Source organism: Sapajus apella, unplaced genomic scaffold (genome assembly GCF_009761245.1).
Source record: "Sapajus apella isolate SASKATOON/1434 unplaced genomic scaffold, GSC_monkey_1.0 scaffold33, whole genome shotgun sequence".
NCBI lineage: Eukaryota > Metazoa > Chordata > Mammalia > Primates > Cebidae > Sapajus > Sapajus apella.
The window spans coordinates 10,147,736-10,168,447 of NW_022436973.1; the positions used below are offsets into that span (position 1 = coordinate 10,147,736).

Here is a 20,712-nt window from a genome sequence, read left to right on the forward strand (position 1 = left end):
TCTCTCAGTTCATTCCCGATGACGCTGCAGAAGGGCAGACTCTATAAATGGCAAGTGATCCCATTGCTGGGGGAGACGTGGCACTGGGTGATAGACAGCTAGGAAGCTGATGGAAAGCCCTTGATCTTACCACGTCTATCCAATACCTCCAAAGCAAACATTCCTGCCTGGAAGGCTCTGGGGGAATGTCAACAACATATTTGAATCTGTACATCACGAATGGCATCAAATGGAGAGGTGCAGAGAGCGTGGGGAGGACCGAGAGGGGCTGCAAGTGGGAAGACGGTGTATAGCTGTCACATTCACATTCAGGCCCCCTCTGAATACTACGCAGCCATAAAAAGGTGTCAGTTTGCTGAGAATAATGGTTTCCAGCTTCATCCATGTCCCTGCAAAGGACATGAACTCATCCCTTTTTATGGCTGCATAGTATTCCATGGTGTATATGTGTCACATTTTGATGTGGAGAAATAGGAACGCTTTTACACTCTTGGTGAGAGTGAGCTAGTATTATCACAGATGGAGAGAGAGAGACCCAGGAAGGGCTTGGGAGCTGTCCAGTCTCAAACAGCAAGGACAACACCTCCAGACTGCGACAGAAGCCCCTCCTCTAAGTGCTTTTTCTGAGCACCGGATTGACTCTTCATAAACTCATACTCCACAGGAGGCTGTGTACCTTCTTGATGGCAGGGACAGGTCATGCCCTCTTCCCCTCTCAGTCCCTCCAGCCCCTACAACAGGTGCAGCAGGAGCACATTCATTGCATGCTGAGGTGGGAGAGGTACTGCTTAGGTCACCTCTGAATTGCCCCACACAGGCTTGGCTCAGCTAGATACTCAACAACCTTCCTATTTGTTTGAAAATGCATTTTATTTCTTGCTTGCACTAACACCGAAATAAAAGCCACGTCTAACAAATAAACATCTATCAAATTTTGGCATCCCTTTTCAGCTTTTTTCTCAGTTCCACATTTTTGCATCATTGTGATTCTAGCTAAGCAAATTCTTAGATCTGTATTTCCACCCAGCTGGAAACTACAGTTATTTTTCAGTCTTAAAAAAATGTTCAGAAAACAGCCTGTCAAGTTGGCGTAACAATGGGCTCCCCTAATTTGAGGACTTTGGCTTTCCCAGTGTGATGAAATTTATTGTACTCCCGTTCACAGAGCAAATATTTAAAATAAAAATTTCCATCTGTTGACAAAGATGGAGTAAAATATGTACACTCTATCATCGCAGTGTAAACAGAAAGATCCAGTTCGGTAAATATTTCATGATATGTTCCTGGGGTCATACAATGTTCCAAGGCATAGAGCTAGCAATTTGGATCCAGAGATGTTATCCTGTACAAATCAGGCAAATGTTGGAAAGGTCCATATGAATGGGCAGCATTGATTTAAGGAAATAAAGGCTTCACAAGAGGCTGCATGAGAGTTGAGTGCTTTGCTCTCTGGATAACTTCATGTCCAGTTAGATTTTGCCTTCATTCTTCTCACATATCCCCTGATGGCAGATGCCCCTCACCCTCTCAAAGCATCCTCCTCCTCCCCAAAGCCTCCTTCATGGGGCAGCACTACCTCCAGGAAGCCCTCGCCACACCCCTACTTTAAGGTCTGGGTTTGGTGAGAAAGAAGCCAGAGCTGGTCCCAGAGAGGCTCACAGAGGGGAAACCCCCCTCATTGGCCACATCAGTCACCAGTGGGGCCTGGTGGCCTTGGCCCTGCCCCCCCCCCCACAGCCTGGCATCATGCACCTAGGAGCCATGCATTTGGTCATAGTCCATCAATTTTGTCCTCCATTATCTGTCTCTGGTTAACAGAAAATAATGCAGGTCTCCTATACCCCCTAATCCCAGTTTGCTAGAATTTTGCTGCTTATTCACCCATTCAGCTACCCCAGAGATGGGGTCTGTGTATAGTCAAAAAGAGTTTCATTCATTTGTTCGCTAATTCATGAATTCATCATGGGTTATTTGCTTGCGCCTTTGCTGGGTACTGGGGATGTTCAACGTGAAGCACCTGCCTTGAGGCAAAGGGGCAGAGAGGTGAATGAGAAGACTGGAAGCCATGCCATTGAGAGCTGATGGTTTTTGAGTGTTCTCTCTGCGTTGGACGCTGGTGACAGCAAGCTCGATTAGACCTTCAAGTTGAGAAATATAGTGACTCTTTTTTGGAAACATTAAGGAGCAGTCCCCACTCAGCTGGGAGGTGACTCCTGGGCAGAGAGTCTGGAAGGCTGAGGAGGATTTAACCAACAGGTGAGGGAGAAGGAAAGGTGTCCTAGATGGTTGGAACAGCATGGACTAAGGCTTGGCACTGACCCGAGTTATTTACTGCCCAAAAGAAACCCCGAATTTTGAGTGCGTCTTTGTGTATTTTCTGTGGGAGGTGGGATTGCCACAAAATACAGTCAGCAAGGAAAATCCTCATTCATCTTTGGCTACCAGGGAAAGCTATGGAGGAGATGAACTTCGGATTAAATCCAATTTTGCCTCTGACCAGCCATGTGGCCTCAGGCAAGTCACATCACCTCTCTGACCCTCAGTTGCCACACCTATCCAAAGACTCATTCACTGGATCACTCAGTAAAAATTTGAATTCAGCGAGATAAATGTGTATGAGTCCCATTACAGGATTTCTCCCCGCTCCCCCACCACTCCAGCAGATTTTAAAATTTAATACATTCTAATCAAACAGTAGCAGCAGTAAATAAACACTTTGAAAAACAAGCAAGTATCCCCCTATATCTGGAAGAATATTAAGTTCAAGTATTCTACATGGTAGAAGGGAGACAACTGCTGCTGTCCACGGTTAGACAATTCAAGGACATCTTGGAAATTTCTTTTTTTTCTTTTTTTTTTTTTTTAGACATAGTCTCAGTCTGTCACCCAGGTTGGAGTGCAGTGGCACAATCTCAGCTCACTGCAGCCTCCACCTCCTGGGTTCAAGCGGTCCTCCTGCCTCAGCCTCCCAAGTAGCTGGGATTACAGGCACACACCGCCACACCTGGCTAGTTTTTGTATTTTTAGTAGAGTTGGAGTTTCACCATGTTGGCCAGGCTGGTCTCAAACTCCTGGCCTCAAGTGATCTGCCCGCCTCAGCCTCCCAAAGTGCTGGGATTACAGGTGTGAGCCACCGTGCCCAGCGCAACTTGGAAATTTCTAAAGCCATTTCCAAAGAAATCAATGGCAGCAGGGTGCGACACAGCTACTTCGAAGGGTGAAATGTCTATTTCTACGTTGGTTTTTATGAACAGAGAGCAAATTGTACCTGGATAGCATGACATTCTTGTCTTTGGCCTTAAAAAAAGTCATTTCTATCTGCACCAATTTGAAATATTTCCAAAATAAGACTCCCTTTAAATGGATTAGTTCAGTACTTATTCATATGACAGAGTTCATCCATCTAGTAAAGAGAGAAATACAGGACTTCATGGTGTTTTTGTTTCTTTGTTTATTTGGTTAATTGTACAAAATGAGAGATAAATACTCACAAGCATGATCTGTTTAACAACTGTTTTCACTCCTAGGTACGTCAGAATGCAAAATATAGAATGCCCTAAAAGAGGCTGATCAACAGGCACGTAAAATTGCAGTGAAGCCTGGGGTTGGCTTGGTTCCGGCCATCTCTCCGGCTTTCCTCTGAGGGGGTCTTTCTCTCCTACTGGAGCCTAGATCTTCAGCCTCATAGCAAGGAACCTCAGAAAGGCGAGGCAGCTGATAAAACACTCCTCCATCCTTTACATGGGACATTTTATTTATTTATTTATTTTTATTATTTTTGAGATAGAGTCTCGCTCTGTCTCCTGGGCTTGAGTGCAACTGTGCAATCTCGGCTCACTGCAACCTCCGCCTCCTGTGTTCAAGCAATCCTCCTGCCTCAGCCTCCCGAGTAGCTGGGGCTACAGGCAGTGCCACCATGCCTGGCTAATTTTTGTATTTTTAGTAGAGACGGGGTTTCACTGTGTTAGCCAGGATGGTCTCGATCTCCTGACCTCGTGATCTGCCCGCCTTGGCCTCCCAAAGTGCTGGGATTATAAATGTGAGCCACCGCACCTGACCTTTATTTTTAATTTAAAAGGATCAACTGGCCTTGATCAGCCTTAGGAAGGGAAGCATCATTTAGGTGAAAATATCTGGGGAAACTCTAAACACCTAGCTGCCTCTTCGCACATTTAAATCAGATTGACTTCAGCCTTTCTTACAAAAAATTCCACATAGTTATTCGGAGAAGTCACTCAAGTTTTGGTTCTCTTTTACATAGTTGCATTTGGAGATACTCTACCTGAGGCATGTTTAGAAAAAGAGAAACATGGCCAGAGGCAGTGGCTCATGACTATAATCCCAGCACTTTGGGAGGCCAAGGCAGGCAGACCACTTGAGGTCAGGAGTTCAAGACCAGCCTGGCCAGCATGGCGAAACTTCTGTTCCCTGCCTCCAGACCCTATTTTCCTGCCTCATCAGTGCTGATGGGCAGAGTGCTTTGGTCAGGTAAAGGTGAGCAGTGCCGTTCTGGGCCATCCGCCTGCCTGCTTGTCCTTGCACATCTGAACATAGCAGTCAATCAGATGAAGCCACACTTGACACAAGACAGAATGCAATCTGAATTTCCCACTTTGGTATTTGATTGGAAGATTAGCTAGTCCAGCTGGTGTTTTAACAGATATTGTTAGTAGGTCATCTGAATAAGAGCTATCTCTAATCAAGAGCATTTCTTCTGGTGCGTCTTTTCATGTGTCTTTTGCTCCATGAGCGTATTTCCCCAGTACCATCCTGTTGGAGCTCCTGCAGGCCTTGCCAGACATGCAAAGCCGACCTAGCAAAAAGACACCAACATCGTGGTTTAAATAAGCAAGTTCATTCCTTTCTCCCTTCAGAGCCCACGGGTGAGTGGTCTGGGGCTCCTGGAGCAGCTGTGCTGTTCTCAACACAGGTCTTCCACTTCTGGGTCCAGGTCAGTTGCTTCAGTTGTTTCCATTTCTAACTGCAGAGAAGGGGGAATGCTAGAAGGAAGTGGAGAGAATCCCCTTCCTTTTAAAGCACAAAGTGGAATTTGCATCATCAGTTTTGCTTATATGCCATTGGCCAGACCTTAGTCACATGGCCACAGTTAACTGCAAGGGAGGCTGGGAGATGTGGTCTCTGGCTGGAGGCCATGTGTCCCGCCAAAACTTGGGGAGAGAAGAATGCATACTGGGAGTTAGTTAGTAGTCCTCCCTCATAGAGACGAGGTAGAAACTCAAGATCTCCTTGGACCATGATTCTTCTACCATATTAGTGTTTTTATCAGTCAATCAACAAACCTGAGCATGGCAGTCATAACAGTAGTTTCAGTGTGTAGAGGCCAACATTCATCCTGTGCTTACTTTTCGTGAGACCCTGGTTAAACACTTTCCATTGACTGACTCCTCATTTAATCCTCACAAGCCCAGTGAGGGAGACTTTACTACTAATTCTATTTGACAGGTGAGAAAGCTGAGGTTAAGTAACTTGCCCGAGATCACACTGCTAGGAAGTGGCAGGGACTAGTCAAGCTCAGATCTGCCCAAGTCCTCAGTCTCATCCTGTGCCGAGCAACTCACAGTCACCACCAGAGCTGAGGTCTTCAGCAGAGGGGCTCAGGAGAGGATTCAGCTTGCTGGTCCAAGGCCTCTAGGTCACTCCAAGGAATCAAAGGGCCCCTGTCAGTCACCTGACTCTGTGAGGCTGCCTTCATTAGAGAGGAGGCCCTCGAGTGAATTAGCAGCTGGGTTCAGTCTTCTGTGTGGCCTTGGTCTCTCTGAGTATGAGTTTTCTTGGGGACAAGAGCAGTCCCTCCCTCCCAGAGTTGTGCAGAATAATGAGATGGCTGCTTGGCAAAATTGGCAAAGGTTCCTGGTGCTGGTTTCCCTACTGGAAAGGAGAGGTTGCTGGGATCATGAGGCGACAGCATGCATTAGTGAGTGGCCGGTGTTGCATCTCTGCTGAGGCCAAGGCAATTGTAGGGAATGGGCAGTGTCTTGCCCCTTCTACAGCAAAGGGAGAGCCAAGGGTCCACACATGGGGGAGAAGAACAGCACCCAGAGCACCTCATCTGTCCTGGGCCAGGAACGTGAAGTCTGCTGGAGGCTGGCGAGAATAGCGGCCAAAGTGCCTGGAAGCCAGGATGTCACCTCTCTGAGCCTGGGCCCTCTTTGTGCCTCAGTGTCCCCATTTGTAGTAACGTCAGGGGCCCTACAGCTGTGGATTCCAAGCCTGACATTGCCCCTTGCTCACTGTGTGAGCTGGCGGAGTCACTTTGCTTCCGTCAGCCTCAGAGTCCTCCTCTGTCAAATGAGTATGATAATGGCTCTTCTGGTGCATGCATGTGGTAAGGAATCAGTGGAGCCCACGTGTCACACGAGGCAGCCCCCATGATGTGTTGCCATGAGCAGTGTGATGCTGTCTCTGCCATAGCCTGGTACAGCATGGGCCAAGTTGCATTCTGGAGTGTGGATGGAGGGGCTTTGGGTGGAGGGAGAAGCTGATCTCCATAGGATAGGTGAGAATTCCAGGGTCCTCAGCCTCACTAGGGAGGCTGGCAGGTGGGTGCACAGGCTCTCAGGCGATGGGAGAGGTGGGTGAACTCTGGGTGCTGCAAACTGAGGGCTCTCAGCACCACCTGGAAAAAGGCATCTCAACTCAGTGGGACCCCTAGAGGGCAGGGGGGCTAACAGGCCTCCAACCCTGTGTCACTCTGCCTTGTACTCCTGACTCCAGTTATGTTTGGTGTCTCCTGATTCTCCAAGAATCCTCAGGGCACCTGGAGAGGAATGGAGGAAAGGGCTGGTGGGGCTGTCCTCAGAACATGACTTTCCAGTACCCACTGCCCGTCGGGCACAGAGTAGGTACTCACTACATACCTGTCGAATGTGTGAATGGATAGATCAGGGGTCTCCATTGCCACAGACTGGCTGTGTGACTTGGGCTAGTTTCTTGCCCTCTCTGTGTCTCAGTGGTCCCATTAATAGAACCAGGAGATGGGGCTGGATATTCCCACCGAGGCTTCTAGCTCTGGATCCAGGTCTCTCCTACCCCAGTTGCAGCCCCCAACCTGCCTCCCCAAGTCCCACCAACAAATCCCAGATGGAGGGAAGGCAAGGAGCCACACAGAAGGGTGCAGAAATGGGCTTTTATTGCCAGGGGCAGGAGAACACGTGTAGAGGCTGCTGTTCTGACGCGTGTAGAGGGGAGAAGTGGCATCTGGGAAGGCCCTTCTTGCAGGACTCAGGCTTTGATGCTGGTTGGATGGTGGCAGCAGCTTCCCAGAGGTAGATGCTATAAGGGGGTGGGGCAAACCACTGGGAACCAATCTAGAATGAGACCACAGGAGGTTAGGACGTTTGCAACCAGGCTACCCTTACACACAGCTAGCATCCACGGGGTGCTTGATGGAACCCAAGTTGACCTGGCTCCAGTGTCCCAGCTCTTTCCCACAATACCCCATATCGTTTAAGTCCCGGAAGAAGGAACTGGCACCTGTGGTTTGGGGTCTTTCATTGGCACCTGGCACTGACCCATCTTCATTCCCCTCACCCTCCTTTAGAACAATGGCAGATATAAAAGGATTGATTGGAGGCCACCACTGGAGCCAGGTTCAGGGCTCAATATGTGATCAGAATCATGGATCCATTTGAGACTAAGGTTGGGGCTCAGTCTGTGACCAAGACTAAGGCTGTCAATAACTGCATCAAAGCTCAGTCTGTGACTAGGATCTAGGCTTAGTCTGGGGCCAGAATCAGAGTTCAGTGATTAAGGCTCAGTGTTCAGAGTGTGACCAGAGTCAGGGCCTAGCCTGGGACTGGGGCCAGGGCTCAGTCTATGACTGAGATGAAGGCACAGTCTGCTAACGCAGAAGGAAGGGAAGCCATGCCTGGCTTTTGCTTCACTGTAGGCCCCTGCACATTGGGGCACAGAGCCCGGCTCCTCACCAGCAACCATCACAGTGGTCCTCCTCATTCATCCTCTTCAGAGGTGGGTTTGCAGCTGGGTTTCCTGCTGAAGTTTACCTGAAGAAACAAAATCAGTAGGAGTCCTTAGTCTTAGCCGCTGAAAAATTGAATAGACACCAGGCTCCAATAGCTGCCACTCTCTAGCAGGTCACCTGGCAGTTGTGGGACCCCAGGGATGTCACTCCACCTCTCTGAGCTTCAGTTTGTTCATCTGGAAAGTGGGTACAATGACAGTAGCCACCCCACAGGGTTGTTGGAAGGATCCAGTGAGACAGCGTGCACATAGCACAGTGTGACTGTCTAAAGGACTAGGGACTAGAGTTGTGGCTATTTTCTTTCTTTTTCTCCTTTTTTTTTTTTTTTGAGATGGGGATCTCACTCTGTCACCCATGCTGGAGTGCACTGGCATGATCTCCGCTCACTGCAACGTTCGCCTCCCAGGCTCAAGCAATCCTCTCGCCTCAGCCTCCCAAGTAGCTGGGTCTACAGGCACGTGCATCACACCTGGCTAATTTTTGTATTTTTTGTAGAGATGGGGTTTCATCGTGTCACCTAGGCTGGTCTCAAACTCCTGAACTCAAGTGATCTGCCCACTTCAGCCTTCCAAAGTGCTGGGATTACAGGTGTGAGCCACCGTGTCTGGCTGACTTGTGGCTATTTTCATAGAAGGGTCACCTCCAGGGTCTCGACACCTTTACTTACCCCATTTTGTCCCAGCAACCCCAGCCATGCCTGGAGACCCCAAAATCAAAGAGAGCCCCCAGGTGTCTGTGGGGGGGAAGCCACAGCTCCCAATTTGCTTAGGACGGTGGGTCCTTCTACTTCTCCAGGGCCCCCTGATGAGAACTGCTTTTGGGGTGGGCACAGAGCTCCATGCCTGCCTCAGAAGACCCCCACTTCCCCAGGTTGTGACTTACCAATGACTTGCTGAATGAAATTTATATCCAGGCTGTGGAGGAAGATGTGGATCAGTGGGCATATCTGAGAGAGGAGGAAGAGGAGGGTCAGGAGAAGGAGGACGAACAGGTCACTCTCCTCAGCTGGGAACAAATTGCTTGCCACCCACGGAGAGGCTCATTTCTAGGGATCTTAGAAGCTTTGAACCTTAAGATGGTATTGTGTTGTATTGTATTTTTTCTTTTTTTTTTTTTTTTTTTTTGTGACAGACTCTTGCTCTGTCTCCAGGCTGGAGTGCAGTAATGCAACCTTGGCTCACTGCAACCTCCGCCTCCCAGACTCAAGTGATTCTCCTGCCTCAGCCTCCTGAGTAGCTGGGATTACATGCACACGCCACCATACCCAGCTAATTTTTGCATTTTTAGTAGATGGGGTTTCACCATGTTGGCCAGGATGGTCTCCATCTCCTGACCTCATGATCTACCTGCCTCAGCTTCCCAAAGTGCTGGGATTTCAGGTGTGAGCCACTACCCCTGGCCTGTATTTTTTTTTTTTTTTGAGACAGAATCTCACTCTGTGGCTGAGGCTGGAGTGCAGCAGTGCAATCTCTGCTCGCTGCAACTTCTGCCTCCCGGGTTCAAGTGATTCTCCTGCCTCGGCCTCTCAAGAAACTGGGTTTACAGGCATGTGCCACCATGCCTGGCTAATTTTTGTATTTTTAGTAGAGTCAGGGTTTCACCATGCTGTCCAGGGTGATCTCAAACTCCTGACCTCAAGTGATCTGCCCACCTCAACCTCTCAAAGAGCTGAGATTACAGGTGTGAGCCACCATGCCTGACCGGAACCTTAGGATTTTAGAACAACGGGATCCCAGCCGTCTTAAATCTGGAAATGCTAGTGTGTTGGAATCCTAAAACCTTAGAACACTAGAACTCTAGGACCTCAAAAATCTACAGTCTAGAGTGTTAATATCCCCATATGCTTAGAAACCTTGAACTTTGGAACCCTGGAATTTTAAAGGGTCAAATGCCCTGCAGTTGTAGAGCAGAATATCTCATGCTCTTGTGTGTACACGGTTCCCTGCAGATTGCAATTCAGCAGGTCTGAGGTGGGTCTGAGATTCCTACCAAGCACCCAGGAGAGGCTGAAGCTGGTGGAGAAGTGCACTTGGAATATAACTAACCTCCGGTTTACTGGGTCACAGAACCACCTGGAGGATTTTTTCTTTTATAAACCCACATTCCTGGGTCTCCTTCCAAAATGACTGATTTAGAAGCTCTGGAACTTTGGGCCTAGGAATCCTGCACATGGTACCTATGGTTTCGTATGATGCACAGATAGAAAAAAAATTAAAACTATTTTATAAGTCTGGGTTAATTTTTTTCATTGATTGTATGATATGTTATTAATTTTCTATTTATGATAGAGATATAAAGTTTTATTTTAAAAAATAAATGCTTCTAAGGAAACGTATTTAAGCACAATTGTGTTGAAGATGTTAGCTACAAAAGCATATTGGTAGTACATGGATATGGTGACTGGTCCAAGTTGGGGACCTGGCAATTTCAGCTAACGTCAGGCCTCTGCCCTCCCCTGCTACCCACCAGGCTGATTAGGAGAGGGGGAGGATCCAGCTGACCTCCCAAGGAGAAGTTTTCAATTCCAAAGGAAAAGTGCCCAGAGGATACAGCCAGGCCTACAAATTCCCCCACCTGCCCTCGCCAGGCCTGGATCTGGGCCCCAAGGAAGGGGAGACTCACCTCCTTCTGCACCAGGAAGGACACAGTGCTTTTCACCGTGTTGATCACACTATTCACTAACTTGTTGATGACTTGGCTTTGCCTGGAAAACACAGGGAACTGTTAAAGCCTGGTCAAGGGGGCAAGAGGCAGGGGGACTGGCAAGAAGTTGGGGAGTTAGGTAAACCCCAGGGACATGGAGACGCCTTTCTAACTACAGACAGTGCCTCTCATCCACATGGATCGTCCCTTAGAATCCCACATCTTACAGTGGCTTACCCATTGCCTCATGAGAGTGTCAGCACAGAGACCTTTTCATTCATTCATTCATTCAACCCATATTTACAGAGCACTAGCTATGCACAAAGAACCTAGCTGGGCCCTGAGGAGCAAAATACAAACATCCCCTAATCTGGTACGTAAACATTAAGGGTTCAAACATCCCCTAATGTGGTACCTAAACAAATCTTGCCAAGGTTGAACCCTCCCACCTTCAACTCTCAGCATAATTGCCACCTCCTCGGGGCAGCCCTCCCTGACTACTTAGCTAAGAGAGAGCTTTGCTATAACAGTGCCCCATCAAAGGTAATGCTCAGAGACGTGAACGCAGATCCAGGGCAACTTAGCTTTCCCTTAGGTAAGCTCCATGAGAACAGGGACCTTGTCTGCCATCACCAATTAGTTCTCCAGAACCCAGAACGGTGCCTGCCTGGCACATAGCAGATGCTCAATACACCGTTTTTTTGTTTTTTTTTAGACAAGATCTTGCTCTGTCACCCAGGCTGGAGAGCAATGGCATGATCTCGGCTCACTGCAACCTCTGCCTCCTCGGTTCGAGCGATTCTCCTGCCTCAGCCTTCTGAGTAGCTGGGATTACAGGCATCCACCATTTCCCCTGGCTAATTTTTGTATTTTTAGTAGAGACGGGCTTTCGCCATGTTGGCCAAGCTGGTCTTGAACTCCTGACTTCAAGTGATCTGCCCACCTCAGCTTCCCAAAGTGCTGGGACTACAGGTGTGAGCCACCGTGCCTGGCCTCAACACATTTTTGGCTGAAAGAATGAATGAAATGAACATACAGTTAAATATGTATTGAGAACTTGTCACAAGTGTTTAAAAGGCAAGAGTAGATTCTTAGGAGAGAGAATAGGAGGAGTCCTGTGAAGACCCTGAAAGATGCAGAAATCCACCGTGGTGCAGTGAGAAGAAGGAGCTCTAGGTAGCCAGAGCCGCCCACACAAAGGTCTTGAGCTGGGAAAGAGCCTATTTGAGGCATAGCACAAAGGCCACTGTATCTGCGCACAGTGAGTGAGGGGAGGGTGCGGGGATACAAGGGTGGGGCCAGATCAAACAGAGCCTACACGACCATGGGGAGCACTTGGGGCTGGACCACAAGTGCAAAGAAAGGCCCTGGGAGTATCTGGAGCCGCAGAGTGGTGCCATCTCACACATGTGGGCACGGACCCAGAGCAGCGGGGTGGAGTCCCTGAGGCTGCTTGGGAAGACAGCACCCAGCAAGGCTCCTGGCTCCGAATTTATATCCTGGCCTTCGCAACTCACATCCGACCATGGGGCTTTTCTTTGGTTTTCAGGGGTCTTTGGGCAACCTGTGTTCAGCTCCCTCAGTGCAGGGCGAGGGGAGCGTCCTCTGCTCATGGCCATCAGGGCTGAGAGCTGAGGGCCCAGCCTTGTTCCTGGCCCAAGGCCAAGCAACCCCAGCCCTTGGCATCTGGATCATTCATCTTCCCCCAGCCAGCGGCCAGCGTCACTCTTTCTCCCTCCACCCTCTGGCCTGAGTCAAACCTGCTCTTTCAAGCACAGAGCTTAAGATGTAGATTTTGTGGATTAAAAGAGATGAATGATTTAAATGGAGAGGATTAAATTTTCAAGATCTCCTTTCTGGAAATTTCCACTGGGTGGAGGATGACCTGGGGATGATCTGAAATTAGAGCCCATGGCAGGCACTTACTCTCCCCTCTCCTTCCCAGCTGGAGGCATGAAGGTAAATATAATTATATCGTTATTATTATTATTGAGGGACGTTAAGTAACAATAAAGGGGTCAGTTCTCCAAGAAGCCATAACAATCCTAATGTGCATGCACCTAACAACAGATCTTCAAAAGGTATGAAGCAGAAACTGACAGAGTTGAAAGGCATAAGCAAGTTCATGATTACAGTGGGCGAGCTCAACACTCCAGTCTCAGTAACGGAGAGAACCAGGAGGCAGAGAGGCAGCATGTTCCAGGCTGTAAGCCAAATATTTGTATTTTCTCATCTGGTCATCTCAGAAGCCTAGGAATAGTTGTTATTCACACCCCCAGTTTACAGATGTGAAAACAGGCTTAGAGAAATCAAGTTGCTGATAAAGTTACAAGTTAGTGGCAGAGCTGACGTTTGAACCAAGGCCAACCTGACTCCAGAGCTGGAACACTTTCACCACTAGGCCTCCTCTTAGGTATAGGACTAGAGCTGAAATGAGGGGTCCCCAGCTTCCCTGAGAGCCCAGCTCTGCTGAGATGAATGGGGTCTTACCCGTCCAGCAAGGAAAGTGAGATGCTGGTTGGGTCACTGGCACATTCTCCCAGGACAGCAACAGGCTTGTGGGTCTGGGGGTCAATTTCAATTCTGACTGCAGTCAGGAGGTCCAAAGAGGCATTCAGCTTGACAACCTGGCCAATGATGGGCCTGCAGGAAGTAAGATGCACAGTCAACAGAGTCTAGAAGGGGGCCTTCAGGTGGCCCAGCTGGGTTCCTCCACCTGTGTGGACATGAGTCAGAATGTCTATGCGTGATGTCAACGTGGCCCAGGTGATATCAACATGGTCCATATCCTCTATGAGATTTACATGTCTACATCAGGGGCTTCTTCTCCTGGCCACTTGGGTTTAGCTCACATGAATTTTTTATACAACATTACGCTAATAAGTAAGACAATAATAGTTAATATTTATTGACAATTTGTGTGTAAGTACTTATAAAAGTATTTTCTCTGGATTCATTTACAGTTCATTGATTCATCACAAGAATGCTGAGGGAAGTGTACTATTCTATCCCTAGTTTCTGAAGGAGGAAACCTTGGTACCGAGAGGTTAAGTGCCCAAGATCTCATAGCTAATGAGGGATGGTATCATTAGTGCATGTAGTTTACAGAAGTTCTTTCATACATGCTCATTTCTTGTCTCTCTATCTCCTTTAAAATTAAATTTTTAAATTTTTTGTGAGACAGAGTCTCACTCTGTCACCCAGGCTGGAGGGCAATGGTGCAGCCAGGGCTCACTGCAGCCTCGACCTCTCAGGCTCAAGCAGTCCTCTTGCCTCGGCCTCCCAAGTAGCTTGGAATACAGGCGTGCATCGCCACACCTGGTTAATTTTTGCACTTTTTGTAGAGACAGGGTTTCATCATGTTGCCCAGGTTGGTCATGAACTCCCGAGTTCAAGTGATCCTCCCACCTCAGCCTCCCAAATTGCTGGGATTACAGGTATAAGCCACCACTCCCAGCTAAAATTAAGAGTTTAAACTTATATTTTGCACACACACGCTTTATTATACACTGTCACTGTGTACTACTAGGTTTTGCACTGTATATTAGGCATTTTTCTGTAATGGTCACTGCTATTTACAGAGAATCTTGAGAGACAAAATAACGCTGGAGGAAATTTTGCCAAAGAATAATAAATGTTTCTGTTTTCTCAACTTTTCAAATTTTACAGCCAGATAAATGTCATGATTTCAAAACTATATTCAATGGAGCATTGTTTTTAAAAGACACTTGGTTATGGCCAAAGTTCCCTAGAACATTTTAAAGGTTGAGATCTTAGACCCAGAAGTTTCCTCTCACTCACAGATTGGGAAACTGAGGCCCAGGGTCTCCCAGCAGTGGGAGGAGGCGCCTTATTTCCAGGTTGGGCATCCATCAGCCAGGCTGAGCTGCCTTTCCCAAATCTCAGATTCTAGCACATACTCACAGGGTCACAGAGACGTCTGCAGTGACAGGGAATCTCAGGTTAAGGCCTTTGCCATCATCAGTCGGTTCAGCTTTGACATCCAGGATGAGGGAGTTGCTGATTTTCAACCTGCATGAAACCCGCAATTCACCCTTGTCACTCCCCATGACAGCCACTTACCAAGCACTTCCCTGTGCCAGCCTAGAGCTAAGTGTGTGGACCTCATCATCCTTGCCTTCACGATAGCCCTGCTCAGAGTTTGATTCTCCATTTTATGGCATAGCACCCTGAGGCTCAGGCTGGTGTGATTTTCCCCCCAGATTCCCAGGGGAGTAAGTGTCAGAGCTAGAATTAGAAGCCAGAACTGTCTGACTTTAAAAGTTCATGAGTGGGGCTGGGTGCAGTGACTCATGCCTGTAATCCCAGCACTTTGGGAGGCCGAGGCGGGCAGATCACCTAAGGTCGGGAGTTCGAGACCAGCCTGACCAATGTGGAGGCTGGTCTCTACTAAAAATACAAAAAAAAAATTAGCTGGGTGTGGTGGTGTGCACCTTTAATCCCAGCTACTTGGGAGGCTGAGGCAGGAGAATTGCTTGAACCCGGGAGGTGGAGGTTGTGGTGAGCTGATATCATACCATAACACTCCAGCCTGGGCAACAAGAGCAAAACTCCATTAAAAAAAAAAAAAAAAGTTTATGAGCAGATCCACTGCCTGGCGTTATATGGTATAGACTCCAGTTTCCCTTCCCCTAAGAGGATCTGGGCTTTTACCCTCAGTTATATGTGGAGAATAAGTTTTATTCTTTGGAAAGGGACTCCATGCACCAGCAAACAGGTAGAGGAAAGGATGAATATAATCTTCACCCTGACCCTGAAATTGAAGAATGCGGAAGCTCGAGCCCGTAGGATGCCCACCCAGATTGACGCTGGAGCCCTGCCTCTAATTTACTCAAACTCTGGTGGGTCTGGCCTTACTCAGACCACCTTGGCTCTTTGGGAGAGGAACGAGGCTTGTCCATCTGTCTTTCACCTTAAACTTACCTCCTCAAAGATGTGCATTCCCTTTTCTTAGAGCAAAGATCTCCACCCTGAAGCACCAACTCACCCCAAAATGTTCGTATTTGTTGGAAGCAGTTTAGAAACAACATTGTTCAGCAATTTCTCAGCTTCCTGGACCTTCTGCTTGGCCAGTTGCCAAGCGTCAGATTCCTGAAGCACCCCTAGGTCCACCTTCAGTTTCTCAAGGACACCTGCCAAAAACAATCGCCGTTTTGTGTCACGCACCACTTGCGAAGTAGCTACGGTGCCCCAGGTATCTACTGGGTAAGACTGTTTGCTTAAGTTATTTTATTTAATCTTTATAACAACTCAGTGAGGTAGATATTGTCATTGTCTGCTTTTTTACAGCTAAGGAAATAAAGGCTGTTGATGGTTAAGAAATGTATCTAGTCACACAGCCAGGGAACTCTTATTTCTTCCGTGCTGCCTCCAAACTATTAATAAATATACCAATTATTTATGAACAGAGCAATCAATCAACTGGCCAGGCAATTGATATTTATTGTACACCAGTGTCTAGGAGTGACTTAGGGTTCTGTTGTGCTAAGTGAGATGCTCACATGAGTTCAAAAAACTAGAAAGAATAAGAGAATAAACTCAAGAAATGAAAAATCTAGAATCGAGGAGAAAAAATGACTCCAACCATGAAACTGGCTAATGAGAGTTCCAGAATGACAGCTTTGCAGCAGGCCCAGACAGCAATAATTCTTTTTTTTTTCTTTTACTTTAAGTTCTAGGATACATGTGCAGAATTGTGCAGGTTTGTTACATAGGTATACATGTGCCGTGATAGTTTGCTGCACCTATCAACCCATCATCCAGGTTTTAAGCCTCACGTGTGTTAGGTATTTGTCCTAATGCTCTCCCTCCCCTTGCTCCTGAGCCCCCAAAAGGCCTCAATGTGTGATGTTTCCTTCCCTGTTCCCATGTGTTCTCATTGTTCAACTCCTACTTATGAGTGAGAACATTCGGTGTTTGGTTTTCTGTTCCTGTGTTAGTTTGCTGAGGATGATGGTTTCCAGATTCCTCCATGTCCCTGCAAAGGACATGCTCTCATTCTATTTTATGGCTGTATAGTATTTCATGGTGTATATGTGTCACATTTTCTTCATCCAGTCTATCATTGATGGGCATTTGGGTTGGCTCCATGTCTTTGCTATTGTAAATAGTGCAGCAATAAACATATGTGTACATGTGTCTTCATAGCAGATTGATTTATATTCCTTTGGGTATATACCCAGTAATGAGATTGCTGGGTCAAATGGTATTTCTGGTTCTAGATCCCTGAGGAATTGCCACACTGTGTTCCACAATGGTTGAACTAATTTACAATCCCACCAAGAGTGTAAAAGCATTCCAATTTCCCCACAGCCTTGCCAGCATCTATTTTTCCTGACTTTTTAATAACTGCCATTCTTACTGGCATGAGATGGTATCTCATTGTGGTTTTGATTTGCATTTCTCTAATGATGAGTTTTTTTTCATATGTTTGTTGGCTGCATAAATGTCTTTTTTTTTTTTTTTGAGAAGCGTCTGTTCATATCCTTTGCCCACTTTTTGTTGGGGTTGTTTGTTTTCTTCTTATAAATTTAAGTTCCTTGTAGATTCTGAATATTAGACCTTTGTCAGATGGGTAGATTGCAAAAATTTTCTCCCATCCTATAGGTTGCCTGTTCACTCTAATGCTAGTTTCTTTTGTCGTGCAGAAGCTTTTCAGTTTAATTAGATCCCATTTGTCAATTTTCTAAGCTCACGGATAGGAAGAATCAATATCGTGAAAATTGCAATACTACCTAAAGTAGTTTATACATTCAATGCTATTCCTATCAAACTACCATTGACTTTCTTCACAGAATTAGAAAAAACTACTTGAAATTTCATATGGAACCAAAAAAGAGAATGTACAGCAAGACAATCTTAAGCAAAAACAACAAAGCTGGAGGTATCATGCTACCTGACATCAAACTATACTACAAGGCTACAGTAACCAAAACAGCATGGTACTGGTACCAAAACAGACATATAGACCAATGGAACAAAACAGAGACTTCAGAAATAACACCACACATCCACAACCATCTGATCTTCAACAAACCTGACAGAAACAGCAATGGGGAAAGGACTCCCTATTTAATAAATGGTTCTGGGAAAACTGGCTAGCCATATGCAGAAAACTGAAACTGAACCCCTTCCTTACACCTTATACAAAAATTAACCAAAGGTGGTTTAAAAACTTAAATGTAAAACCCAAAACCATAAAAATCCTAGAAGAAATCCTAGGCAATACCATTCAGGACACAGGCATGGGCAAAGACTTCATGACACCAAAAGCAATTACAACAAAAGGAAGCAATAATTCTTATAGAATGAGGAGGACAACCTGTCTTATGATAGGTCTCTGGAGAACAGGGGGATGAGAATAAATGTTGTGACCTGGTGTGGTGGCTCATGCCTATAATCCCAGCACTTCAGGAGACCAAGGCAGGAGGATGACTTGAGGCCAGGAGTTTGAGACCAGCCTGGGCAAAATGATGAGACTCCATCTCTACAAAACATTTAAAACTTAACCAGGTGTGGTGGTATGTACCTATAGTCCCAGCTTCTGGGGAGGCTGAGGTGGGAGGATCAGTTAAGCCCAGGAGGTTGAGGCTGCCAGAGTACTCTAGCTTGGGTGACAGAGTGAGACCTTGTTTCAAAAAAGAATAAATGTCATGGTAGATGTAGGATGATGCCCATGAAAAGAATTAAGTATATGTGGGGAGAAAATAATTCAACTGAGAAACAACAGGGCAATTACTAACTTAAGGAAAAACAAAAAACTATATAAGGAAAGAGATGTAATCATAATGTTGTAACTTGGCTCTGTAATGGACAATATCTATCTAGTTGTAATGACTCAGAGAATGATGCTTTATATAAAATTTGTGTTATAACTACATCTGATTGTACAGCTCACTAGGTGACCTTGGTTTAGACATTTCTATCTCTGGGTCTCAGGTTTCCCAGCTAAAAAATTAGAGTGAGTCCCTTCTACATCTTTGAAAGTTACCTAAGCCCTTGACAAGGTTTGAAAGGCAGCCATGTGCAGAAGTTACCTCCTCCTACAAAAATGGCTTTTGATATGCTGCTAATATTTCCATAAAACAAAAAGAAAGCCAAGTTATTTTAGTAAGTTAGCATAAAAAGGAGATACAATTAAATATAAAGGTAGGTAGCCTTATAGATACTGAGGCTAGGTAGGGATAATTTCCTTAATTTTCACTGAATTAACACAAGTGAATAAAAGAATATTAAGCAACCCCCAAAGAAAAATATGCTAAGAATATACACAAAATACTCAAGTTAAAATATGTAAGTACACAGTAAATATGTGAAAAAGGAGAGGGCTCTTTTATAATTAGAGGAATGCAAAGTGAAATAAGCTATAATTTTCATCTGTGAGACTGGCAGGACATATGAAATTGTCCACACCCAGTGCTGGAAAGGGAGTGGGAGAAAAGGCACTCTCGTGGACTGCTGGAGAAAGTGTTAACGTAGGAGATTATCTGTCAACAGCGTAGTTTTTGAACTTGTGAAATCCCACTTATAGGAATTTACCTTATGTGTATATTGGCAAGCGTTTATCAGGATATAATATGTAGAAGGATATTCATGTGGCGTTGCTTGTTTCTAGAAAGATAAACGAATGAGCCAGGAATGGAAGAGCCAGTTTTCTCAGTAAACCACCCATAAAGCGTAGCCCCTGGTGGCAGCCTCTAGTAATGCAGGCATAGTGTTTAGGATGCCAATTTAGGTGACATTGATCATCACACTTGTTGATTTACCTTTAAGAGTATTGTCAACTGTCTCAACTCCTTTGTCAAGAACAGGTTTCACCTTATCCACGACATTGCTCAGGTCATCACCGAGATTGCCAAGAAGAGACGCTGAGGTCCCGGTGAGCAGGCTGCACAGGAGAACAAGTTTCCAAAGCGGAAGCATCTTTTATCTTGACACCTGGACAGTCATGAGAAGAGCAGGAGTGAGAATTGCCCAGGGAGAAACGGAATCTTCAGTGAGTTCAAATCACTCTTAACATTGAACATTCCTTTAAGATAGACGTCGTTATTTCCTATTTTACAAGTGGGCAGCCAAGGTCAGAATGTTACAGCAACTTGCCCAGAGACACATAGCCAGTGAGCAGAGGAGCTGGGATTTGAAAAGTCAGACTTGACTCCAAGCCCATACTCTTGATACAGAGTTCCTTTTCACACGCTGTCTTCCCTGCCTAAAATATTTTTCTTCTTCATTTTTCCACCTTGGTCAATTCCTATATCATGCCCTCTGTGAAGCCTACTCTAGGCCCCTACCCAGATTCTAGGTTGGGGGAGTCTCACCTTGCTGCCTTCATGGTTAATGCTTCCCTGATGATTTGTCTGCCTTTCCTACCAGGCTGTGAACTCATTAGGGGAAGGACTGTAACTTATTTCACTGTCAAATCCTCAGGCCCCAGTAAAAAGCCTGCACCTAGTACAGTACAGTAAACAAATAAATATTTGTTGAATAAAAGTATGAACAAATCAATGGCAACCACCTCATGACTCTGCACTGCTCATCAGTTTGACACTTATTTTAATACAATCTATAGATCTCTAAATTTGCTCTAATTTGCTATTTATGTTGATATCTGGACAGTCATGGGAGGAATAGTAGTGAGAATTGCCCAGAGGGAAATGGAATCTTCAGTGAGTACCCATCACTAATTTGTCGTTTAGAGCAAATTTAGAGATATATTGATTATCTCGGCCATACTCAAAATATTAGCTAACCCAAGCAACCTGCCCCTCTGCCTCTTGCCCACAAAGCCTTCTGAAAACCACTATGTGGGACGCCACTGGGGGAAGCATGCCACTCAAAGATTTAGAGGAGGATGCTCACGAGATCCTTGCCCCGCTGCGTGGTCTGCCAGGACTCTGCTGAACGTTGGTGGCCCTTATATGGTGGTGATGGGATGGAAGGCTGCCCACAGAAACAAGCCTTGGTTCCGGGACCATCCAAGGATACTCCAAGGAAACTAACCCCTCTCCAGGATGAGCAGAGAGAGAGATTTCCAACCCAAAGGTCAC

General features: G+C 46.2%; 1 protein-coding gene across 1 annotated transcript; it reads right to left on the reverse strand.

Moving 5' to 3' along the window:
- Positions 1-7,128: 7,128 nt before the first annotated feature.
- Positions 7,129-20,189, reverse strand: BPIFA2 (BPI fold containing family A member 2). The gene is made up of 9 exons (XM_032294893.1): positions 20,178-20,189; positions 19,432-19,603; positions 15,654-15,798; positions 14,570-14,677; positions 13,136-13,288; positions 10,625-10,706; positions 8,885-8,948; positions 7,947-8,024; positions 7,129-7,328 (listed from the first exon to the last, which is right to left on the reverse strand). The coding sequence occupies exons 2-8, from the start codon at positions 19,586-19,588 to the stop codon at positions 7,984-7,986; spliced, it is 750 nt and encodes a 249-aa protein (XP_032150784.1). The 5' UTR covers positions 19,589-19,603; positions 20,178-20,189; the 3' UTR covers positions 7,129-7,328; positions 7,947-7,983.
- Positions 20,190-20,712: the final 523 nt, after the last annotated feature.

Coding starts and splice junctions, on each gene's coding strand:
- BPIFA2 (XM_032294893.1), bottom strand. CDS start 19,588: ATGCTTCCGCTTTGGAAACTTGTTCTCCTGTGCAGCCTGCTCACCGGG. Junction 15,799..19,431: donor AGTTGACAATACTCTTAAAG/GTAAATCAACAA, acceptor TGTTTTTGGCAG/GTGTCCTTGAGAAACTGAAG. Junction 8,949..10,624: donor CCTTCCTGGTGCAGAAGGAG/GTGAGTCTCCCC, acceptor CTCCTCTCTCAG/ATATGCCCACTGATCCACAT.